This window comes from Bos indicus x Bos taurus, chromosome X (assembly GCF_003369695.1).
Source record: "Bos indicus x Bos taurus breed Angus x Brahman F1 hybrid chromosome X, Bos_hybrid_MaternalHap_v2.0, whole genome shotgun sequence".
NCBI lineage: Eukaryota > Metazoa > Chordata > Mammalia > Artiodactyla > Bovidae > Bos > Bos indicus x Bos taurus.
The window spans coordinates 11,233,687-11,243,999 of record NC_040105.1 but is presented as its reverse complement, the minus strand read 5'-3'; the positions used below and the strand labels follow the sequence as shown (position 1 = coordinate 11,243,999).

At 45.0% G+C, this 10,313-nt stretch overlaps 2 protein-coding genes across 2 annotated transcripts; both read right to left on the bottom strand.

The window, feature by feature from the left end:
• Window positions 1-5,574: 5,574 nt before the first annotated feature.
• On the bottom strand, window positions 5,575-6,402 carry LOC113887523. Its single transcript, XM_027534699.1, has 2 exons — window positions 6,124-6,402; window positions 5,575-5,938 (listed from the first exon to the last, which is right to left on the bottom strand). The coding sequence occupies exons 1-2, from the start codon at window positions 6,241-6,243 to the stop codon at window positions 5,714-5,716; spliced, it is 345 nt and encodes a 114-aa protein (XP_027390500.1). The 5' UTR covers window positions 6,244-6,402; the 3' UTR covers window positions 5,575-5,713.
• A 2,832-nt stretch (window positions 6,403-9,234) lies between these two features.
• LOC113887518 lies at window positions 9,235-10,062 on the bottom strand. The gene is made up of 2 exons (XM_027534690.1): window positions 9,784-10,062; window positions 9,235-9,598 (listed from the first exon to the last, which is right to left on the bottom strand). Exons 1-2 carry the CDS (start codon window positions 9,901-9,903, stop codon window positions 9,374-9,376), a joined length of 345 nt encoding a protein of 114 aa, XP_027390491.1. The 5' UTR covers window positions 9,904-10,062; the 3' UTR covers window positions 9,235-9,373.
• Between the last annotated feature and the right edge of the window lie 251 nt (window positions 10,063-10,313).

The window sequence follows — 10,313 nt, the reverse complement described above, 5'->3', positions numbered from 1 at the left end:
AACCAACTTTTCAAACTTAAACCAACACAATTTGGTTTTGCAGAGGAAACGTATGTAATTACTGACATTATTTTAGAATACTGGAGTATGGAGATGGTAATCAAAACAGAACCAGCGTTTACTTGGTTTTATCTTGTAATAAAAGTCTTCGTGGGCAATGCCCCCCAGTATTGCCTGCACGGGAGGTGGGCTACTCCCCCTGCTCCACCTGTGGAGCCCATGGCTCCATTCTAAAGGCCTTTGGTCCAAAGAAGACATACAGATGGATAACAAACACATGAAAGATGCTGAACATCATCACTCATATCAGAGAAATGCAAATCAAAACCACAATGAGGTACCATCTCACGCCGGTCAGGATGGCTGCTATCCAAACATCTACAAGCAATAAATGCTTGAGAAAAGGAACCCTCTTACTCTGTTGTGGGGAATGCAAACTAGTACAGCCACTAAGGAGAACAGTGTGGAGATCCTTAAAAAACTGGAACTGGAACTGCCATAGGACCCAGCAATCTCACTGCTGGGCATACACATCGAAGAAACCAGAATTGAAAGAGACAGCGTGTACCCCTTTGTTCATCACAGCACTGTTTCCAATAGGCAGGACATGGAAGCAACCTAGATGACATCAGCAGGCGAACGGACAAGAAAGCACTGGTGCATATACACAATGGAATATTACTCAGCCATTCAAAAGAATACACTTGAATCCGTTCTAATGAGGTGGAGAAACTGGAGCCTATTATACAGAAAATAAGTCAGAAAAAAACACCAATACAGAATACTAACGCATATAATATGGAATTTAGAAAGATGGTAATGATAACCCTGTATGCGAGACCATTAAAGAGACACAGATGTACAGAACAGTCTTTTGGACTCTGTGGGAGAAGGCGAGGGTGGGATGGTCTGAGAGAATAGGTTTTAAACATGTATATTATCGTAATGAATCAGATCGCCAGTCCAGGTTCGATGCATGAGACAGGGTGCTCGGGGCTGGTGCACTGGGATGACCCAGAGGAATGGGATGGGGAGGGAGGTGGGAGGGGTTTAGGATGGGGAAGACGTGTACACCCGTGTGATGATTCATGTCAAGTATGGCAAAAACACTACAGCATTGTAAAGTAATTAGCCCCCAATGAAAATAATGATTAAAAAAAAAAACTACATTCCTTTGCTAAAAATGGCCTAATCAATGTTGGCTTTTGATGTCCAAAAACACCATGCCTTTCCTTCCTTTCTTCCCTCCTTCCTCCCCCCTCTTCCTTTCCTTTTCTTTCTTATTATACAACTGTTAACGTTTGCTTTCCATTTATAGTTAATACAGAGTACTGGCACTCTTCCCCACGTTGTACAATACATCCTTGAGCTCATCTTACACCTAACACGGTGTGCCTCCCACTCCCCACCTCTGTATAGGCCCTTCCCTCATCCCCTCCCCGCTGGTAACCAGTAGATTGTTCTCTGTATTTGTGAGCCTCCATTTTTGTTATATTCTCTACTTGGTGGTGTTTTTAGATTCTATAAGTGATATCATACAGTATTTGTCTATCTCTGTCTGAGTTATTTTACTTCATAGTATACCTTCCATGTTGCTGCAAATGTCAATATTCCATTCCTTTTATGGGGCAACTTCCTTCTATGCCTTTTTAGCAAATGGCACTTGCCACCGCACGCATGACATGGCTCCCCGGCTCAGTTTCCATCTCTGCACGCACAGCAGAAAAACACCAAGTCCTCTTCCTCTTCTCCCATGGGAGTGTATCTTTGAAGCTGAGTCTGGAACCAGTTCTTTCCCCCCTACTTCTGGCAAACTGGACCTTCTGGGCCCATCTCCACCCCACAGGACCCATCTCTCTCCCTCTTCACACATTTGTCCCTGCCCTGCCCTCTCTGCCCGCACTCTCAGAGAACTCAGAGACAAACATAATTTCACATCAGGTTGATTTTATTTTCTTTTCATTCTTAATGTATGGAGTTGGTATAATAGTCACGTCTGTACTGTTGGCCAGTACTCAGCGGCAAGACCCCCGAAGAATTCTGAGGTCTCTAGCCATGCCTTCAAGTCACTGGCTGCCCACCGGTCCCCGCTGGAATGACAGGGATCTCCACACTCTCTGGGACCTCCTCTGGTCCGTTCTGATTCAGCTCTTCATTCACCTTGCAACCTGGCTACAGAGCTTTGAGCCTCCGTTTTTTCCTAAGGTTCCTTGTGGTGGGTGGTTTCTGAGAAGTTTTTCTTTGTCAGCTTTGCCCGAAGGTGATTATTTCACTCTCGCACTTGCCCTGGCCACCTGGAGAAACAAGAGAGGGTAGAGAATGGCATTGGTTTGGGGAAGAGGGTGAAGGGTGGACAGGAACGACAGCTTCAGGAGAAGGGGTGTGGGCAGAGAAGGGGTTATGTCCAGCAAGGCCAGGGCAGGGGGTCTTATGGGTGGTCAATGGGAAGAGGAGTTTGGGTGGCCTCAGCTGACCTTGACATTTTTTTGGGGGCCTCGTTGAGAGGAGGTCTTCATCCTTTTGTCCCGGGTAACAGGGCAGGTGTTTCCTAACTACTCTGGAGCCTTGGGGCTTCCCAGTCCGCTTAGTCATTTTGAGGCCTCCCAGGGTCTGCTCCAGAGCCCCTGAGCACCGCTTATATACCCCTCCCCAGGGAGACACACCCTCATGCTTATGAGGTCAGCAAGTCTCCTGCCCAGCCAATGGTGGCCCTGGGTGGGCCTTGACATCACAAAGCCCCATCCTGACACCTCTAGCGGGGGATGGGGAGCAATTCAGATGTTTCGGTTGGAGAAATGAGGCATTTGTAATTCCCCTAAATAGAGGCCTTCCAAATCCCTGCCAGCCTCATCTCTCTAAGTCAACTCTGATGGTCACAAGGCAGGAGAGTGTGTCTCCGCCAAACCTTGTCTTTCTATCTATTTATGACTGTAAAAGTGTAAAGGAATTAAAAAAAAAAATTGAAAAAAGATACAGCTTAAGCAGCCCCCAGTGAACATAAGTTATTTTCTATGTTCCATAGTCTCAAAATAACTGACATTAAGTATGAATTTCATTTTAAAACCTATTTTTCAAATTCTGCAAGATACTTTTGTGTTCAAATATAAGACGATTTTGTCTTTGCAAGCTAAAAAAAAGTTTGTACCTTGCAGTGAATACTTTGTTTCACTGATTTAGACCTAAATAAAGTGCATCGTGTGAATTACCTTGACCAATTTTTGTGGTATCACCCTGTATTTAGAATCAACTGTTTGAATGTGGGGTGCGTATTAGTACATTCCCTCGGGGACTGCAGGCTGTGCAGGAAGTGATCTCAAGGCCTTGCAAACCATTAAGGATGCTCTGGGGAAGGGAGCAGTGGTAACCATGGCAGCCTGTGTTGGTGACAATTGTTGAACAGGGTCTTCTCCTAATGAACTCCCTCATAGAAGACAATGAATTTTTAAAGATAAGTACTAAGACTGTGCCGTGTGAACTTATATATATGTGTGTATATATATATATATATATTATTATATATATATATACATACATACACATGCACACACTTGTGTGCGTTTATATATATGTACACTAAAACTTTATACCTTGTGAATAATATGTAAAATATTAAAACCTGACATATATGACAACCAACTTTTCAACTTAAACCAACACAATTTGGTTTTGCAGAGGAAACGTATGTCATTACTGACATTATTTAGAATACTGGAGTATGGAGATGGTAATCAAACAGAACCAGCGTTTACTTGGGTTTATTCTTGTAATAAAAGTCTTCGTGGGCAATGCCCCCCAGTATTGCCTGCACGGGAGGTGGGCTACTCCCCCTGCTCCACCTGTGGGAGCCCATTGCTCCATTCTAAAGGCCTTTGGTCCAAAGAAGACATACAGATGGATAACAAACACATGAAAAGATGCTGAACATCACTCATTATCAGAGAAATGCAAATCAAAACCACAATGAGGTACCATCTCACGCCGGTCAGGATGGCTGCTATCCAAACATCTACAAGCAATAAATGCTTGAGTAAAGGGAACCCTCTTACTCTGTTGTGGGGAATGCAAACTAGTACAGCCACTATGGAGAACAGTGTGGAGATTCCTTAAAAAACTGGAACTGGAACTGCCATAGGACCCAGCAATCTCACTGCTGGGCATACACATCGAAGAAACCAGAATTGAAAGAGACAGCGTGTACCCCTTTGTTCATCACAGCACTGTTTCCAATAGGCAGGACATGGAAGCAACCTAGATGTCCATCAGCAGGCGAACGGACAAGAAAGCACTGGTGCATATACACGATGGAATATTACTCAGCCATTCAAAAGAATACACTTGAATCCGTTCTAATGAGGTGGATGAAACTGGAGCCTATTATACAGAGTGAAATAAGTCAGAAAGAAAAACACCAATACAGAATACTAACGCATATATATATGGAATTTAGAAAGATGGTAATGATAACCCTGTATGCGAGACCATTAAAGAGACACAGATGTACAGAACAGTCTTTTGGACTCTGTGGGAGAAGGCGAGGGTGGGATGGTCTGAGAGAATAGGTTTTAAACATGTATATTATCGTAAGTGAATCAGATCGCCAGTCCAGGTTCGATGCATGAGACAGGGTGCTCGGGGCTGGTGCACTGGGATGACCCAGAGGAATGGGATGGGGAGGGAGGTGGGAGGGGGGTTTAGGATGGGGAAGACGTGTACACCCGTGATGGATTCATGTCAAGTATGGCAAAAACCACTACAGCATTGTAAAGTAATTAGCCTCCAATGAAAATAAATGCATTAAAAAAAAATAAACTACATTCCTTTGCTAAAAATGGCCTAATCAATGTTGGCTTTGTGATGTCCAAAAACACCATGCTTTCCTTCCTTTCTTCCCTCCTTCCTCCCCCCTCTTCCTTTCCTTTTCTTTCTTATTATACAACTGTTAACGTTTGCTTTCCATTTATAGTTAATACAGAGTACTGGCACTCTTCCCCACGTTGTACAATACATCCTTGAGCTCATCTTACACCTAACACGGTGTGCCTCCCACTCCCCCACCTCTGTATAGCCCTTCCCTCATCCCCTCCCCGCTGGTAACCAGTAGATTGTTCTCTGTATTTGTGAGCCTCCATTTTTGTTATATTCTCTACTTGGTGGTGTTTTTAGATTCTATAAGTGATATCATACAGTATTTGTCTATCTCTGTCTGAGTTATTTTACTTCATAGTATACCTTCCATGTTGCTGCAAATGTCAATATTCCATTCCTTTTATGGGGCAACTTCCTTCTATGCCTTTTTAGCAAATGGCACTGCCACCGCACGCATGACATGGCTCCCCGGCTCAGTTTCCATCTCTGCACGCACGCAGAAAAACACCAAGTCCTCTTCCTCTTCTCCCATGGGAAGTGTATCTTTGAAGCTGAGTCTGGAACCAGTTCTTTCCCCCCCTACTTTCTGGCAAACTGGACCTTCTGGGCCCATCTCCAACCCCACAGGACCCATCTCTCTCCCTCTTCACACATTTGTCCCTGCCCTGCCCTCTCTGCCCGCACTCTCAGAGAACTCAGAGACAAACATAATTTCACATCAGGTTGATTTTATTTTCTTTTCATTCTTAATGTATGGAGTTGGTATAATAGTCACGTCTGTACTGTTGGCCAGTACTCAGCGGCAAGACCCCCGAAGAATTCTGAGGTCTCGAGCCATGCCTTCAAGTCACTGGCTGCCCACCGGTCCCGCTGGAATGACAGGGATCTCCACACTCTCTGGGACCTCCTCTGGTCCGTTCTGATTCAGCTCTTCATTCACCTTGCAACACTGGCTACAGAGCTTTGAGCCTCCGTTTTTTCTAAGGTTCCTTGTGGTGGGTGGTTTCTGAGAAGTTTTCTTGGTCAGCTTTGCCCGAAGGTGATTATTCACTCTCGCACTTGCCCTGGCCACCTGGAGAAAACAAGAGAGGGGTAGAGAATGGCATTGGTTTGGGGAAGAGGGTGAAGGTGGACAGGAACGACAGCTTCAGGAGAAGGGGTGTGGGCAGAGAAGGGTTATGTGCCAGGCAAGGCCAGGGCAGGGGGTCTTATGGGGTGGGGTCAATGGGAAGAGGAGTTTGGGTGGCCTCAGCTGACCTTGACATTTTTTTGGGGCCTCAGTTGAGAGGAGGTCTTCATCCTTTTGTCCCGGGTAACAGGAGGCAGGTGTTTCCTAACTACTCTGGAGCCTTGGGGCTTCCCAGTCCGCTTAGTCATTTTGAGGCCTCCCAGTGGTCTGCTCCAGAGCCCCTGAGCACCGCTATATATACCCCTCCCCAGGGAGACACACCCTCATGCTTTATGAGGTCAGCAAGTCTCCTGCCCAGCCAATGGTGGCCCTGGGTGGGCCTTGACATCACAAAGCCCCATCCTGACACCTCTAGCGGGGGATGGGGAGCAATTCAGATGTTTCGGTTGGAGAAATGAGGCATTTGTAATTCCCCTAAAGAGGCCTCCAAACTCCCTGCCAGCCTCATCTCTCTAAGTCAACTCTGATGGGTCACATGGCAGGGAGAGTGTGTCTCCTCCAAACCTTGTCTATTCTATCTATTTATGACTGTAAAAGTGTAAAGGAAATTAAAAAAAAAAAATCTGAAAAAGATACAGCTTAAGCAGCCCCAGTGAACATAAGTTTATTTTCTTTGTTCCATAGTCTCAAAATAACTGACAATTAAGTATGAATTTCATTTAAAACCTATTTTTCAAATTCTGCAAGATACTTTGTGTTCAAATATAAGACGATTTTGTTCTTTGCAAGCTAAAAAAAGTTTGTACCTTGCAGTGAATACTTTGTTTCACTGATTTAGACCTAAATAAAAGTGCATCGTGTGCATTACCTTGACAATTTTTGTGGTATCACCCTGTATTTAGAATCAACTGTTTGAATGTGGGGTGCGTATTAGTACATTCCCTCGGGGACTGCAGGCTGTGCAGGAAGTGATCTCAAGGCCTTGCAAACCATTAAGGATGCTCTGGGGAAGGGAGCAGTGGTAACCATGGCAGCCTGTGTTGGTGACAATTGTTGAACAGGGTCTTCTCCTAATGAACTCCCTCATAGAAGACAATGAATTTTTAAAGATAAGTACTAAGACTGTGGCCGTGTGAACTTATATATATATGTGTGTATATATATATATATATATATATATATATATATACATACATACACATGCACACACTTGTGTGCGTTTATATATATGTACACTAAAACTTTATACCTTGTGAATAATATGTAAAATATTAAAACCTGACATATATGACAACCAACTTTTCAAACTTAAACCAACACAATTTGGTTTTGCAGAGGAAACGTATGTCATTACTGACATTATTTTAGAATACTGGAGTATGGAGATGGTAATCAAAACAGAACCAGCGTTTACTTGGGTTTATTCTTGTAATAAAAGTCTTCGTGGGCAATGCCCCCCAGTATTGCCTGCACGGGAGGTGGGCTACTCCCCCTGCTCCACCTGTGGGAGCCCATTGCTCCATTCTAAAGGCCTTTGGTCCAAAGAAGACATACAGATGGATAACAAACACATGAAAAGATGCTGAACATCACTCATTATCAGAGAAATGCAAATCAAAACCACAATGAGGTACCATCTCACGCCGGTCAGGATGGCTGCTATCCAAACATCTACAAGCAATAAATGCTTGAGTAAAGGGAACCCTCTTACTCTGTTGTGGGGAATGCAAACTAGTACAGCCACTATGGAGAACAGTGTGGAGATTCCTTAAAAAACTGGAACTGGAACTGCCATAGGACCCAGCAATCTCACTGCTGGGCATACACATCGAAGAAACCAGAATTGAAAGAGACAGCGTGTACCCCTTTGTTCATCACAGCACTGTTTCCAATAGGCAGGACATGGAAGCAACCTAGATGTCCATCAGCAGGCGAACGGACAAGAAAGCACTGGTGCATATACACGATGGAATATTACTCAGCCATTCAAAAGAATACACTTGAATCCGTTCTAATGAGGTGGATGAAACTGGAGCCTATTATACAGAGTGAAATAAGTCAGAAAGAAAAACACCAATACAGAATACTAACGCATATATATATGGAATTTAGAAAGATGGTAATGATAACCCTGTATGCGAGACCATTAAAGAGACACAGATGTACAGAACAGTCTTTTGGACTCTGTGGGAGAAGGCGAGGGTGGGATGGTCTGAGAGAATAGGTTTTAAACATGTATATTATCGTAAGTGAATCAGATCGCCAGTCCAGGTTCGATGCATGAGACAGGGTGCTCGGGGCTGGTGCACTGGGATGACCCAGAGGAATGGGATGGGGAGGGAGGTGGGAGGGGGGTTTAGGATGGGGAAGACGTGTACACCCGTGATGGATTCATGTCAAGTATGGCAAAAACCACTACAGCATTGTAAAGTAATTAGCCTCCAATGAAAATAAATGCATTAAAAAAAAATAAACTACATTCCTTTGCTAAAAATGGCCTAATCAATGTTGGCTTTGTGATGTCCAAAAACACCATGCTTTCCTTCCTTTCTTCCCTCCTTCCTCCCCCCTCTTCCTTTCCTTTTCTTTCTTATTATACAACTGTTAACGTTTGCTTTCCATTTATAGTTAATACAGAGTACTGGCACTCTTCCCCACGTTGTACAATACATCCTTGAGCTCATCTTACACCTAACACGGTGTGCCTCCCACTCCCCCACCTCTGTATAGCCCTTCCCTCATCCCCTCCCCGCTGGTAACCAGTAGATTGTTCTCTGTATTTGTGAGCCTCCATTTTTGTTATATTCTCTACTTGGTGGTGTTTTTAGATTCTATAAGTGATATCATACAGTATTTGTCTATCTCTGTCTGAGTTATTTTACTTCATAGTATACCTTCCATGTTGCTGCAAATGTCAATATTCCATTCCTTTTATGGGGCAACTTCCTTCTATGCCTTTTTAGCAAATGGCACTGCCACCGCACGCATGACATGGCTCCCCGGCTCAGTTTCCATCTCTGCACGCACGCAGAAAAACACCAAGTCCTCTTCCTCTTCTCCCATGGGAAGTGTATCTTTGAAGCTGAGTCTGGAACCAGTTCTTTCCCCCCCTACTTTCTGGCAAACTGGACCTTCTGGGCCCATCTCCAACCCCACAGGACCCATCTCTCTCCCTCTTCACACATTTGTCCCTGCCCTGCCCTCTCTGCCCGCACTCTCAGAGAACTCAGAGACAAACATAATTTCACATCAGGTTGATTTTATTTTCTTTTCATTCTTAATGTATGGAGTTGGTATAATAGTCACGTCTGTACTGTTGGCCAGTACTCAGCGGCAAGACCCCCGAAGAATTCTGAGGTCTCGAGCCATGCCTTCAAGTCACTGGCTGCCCACCGGTCCCGCTGGAATGACAGGGATCTCCACACTCTCTGGGACCTCCTCTGGTCCGTTCTGATTCAGCTCTTCATTCACCTTGCAACACTGGCTACAGAGCTTTGAGCCTCCGTTTTTTCTAAGGTTCCTTGTGGTGGGTGGTTTCTGAGAAGTTTTCTTGGTCAGCTTTGCCCGAAGGTGATTATTCACTCTCGCACTTGCCCTGGCCACCTGGAGAAAACAAGAGAGGGGTAGAGAATGGCATTGGTTTGGGGAAGAGGGTGAAGGTGGACAGGAACGACAGCTTCAGGAGAAGGGGTGTGGGCAGAGAAGGGTTATGTGCCAGGCAAGGCCAGGGCAGGGGGTCTTATGGGGTGGGGTCAATGGGAAGAGGAGTTTGGGTGGCCTCAGCTGACCTTGACATTTTTTTGGGGCCTCAGTTGAGAGGAGGTCTTCATCCTTTTGTCCCGGGTAACAGGAGGCAGGTGTTTCCTAACTACTCTGGAGCCTTGGGGCTTCCCAGTCCGCTTAGTCATTTTGAGGCCTCCCAGTGGTCTGCTCCAGAGCCCCTGAGCACCGCTATATATACCCCTCCCCAGGGAGACACACCCTCATGCTTTATGAGGTCAGCAAGTCTCCTGCCCAGCCAATGGTGGCCCTGGGTGGGCCTTGACATCACAAAGCCCCATCCTGACACCTCTAGCGGGGGATGGGGAGCAATTCAGATGTTTCGGTTGGAGAAATGAGGCATTTGTAATTCCCCTAAAGAGGCCTCCAAACTCCCTGCCAGCCTCATCTCTCTAAGTCAACTCTGATGGGTCACATGGCAGGGAGAGTGTGTCTCCTCCAAACCTTGTCTATTCTATCTATTTATGACTGTAAAAGTGTAAAGGAAATTAAAAAAAAAAAATCTGAAAAAGATACAGCTTAAGCAGCCCCAGTGAAC

Bases quoted from the DNA above. Each gene is read 5' to 3' on its own strand.
- LOC113887523 (XM_027534699.1), bottom strand. From the start codon at position 6,243: ATGACTAAGCGGACTGGGAAGCCCCAAGGCTCCAGAGTAGTTAGGAAA. The intron at 5,939-6,123 runs GTCAGCTGAGGC...TGTTTTCTCCAG, and splicing joins GGCCCCAAAAAAATGTCAAG to GTGGCCAGGGCAAGTGCGAG.
- LOC113887518 (XM_027534690.1), bottom strand. From the start codon at position 9,903: ATGACTAAGCGGACTGGGAAGCCCCAAGGCTCCAGAGTAGTTAGGAAA. The intron at 9,599-9,783 runs GTCAGCTGAGGC...TGTTTTCTCCAG, and splicing joins GGCCCCAAAAAAATGTCAAG to GTGGCCAGGGCAAGTGCGAG.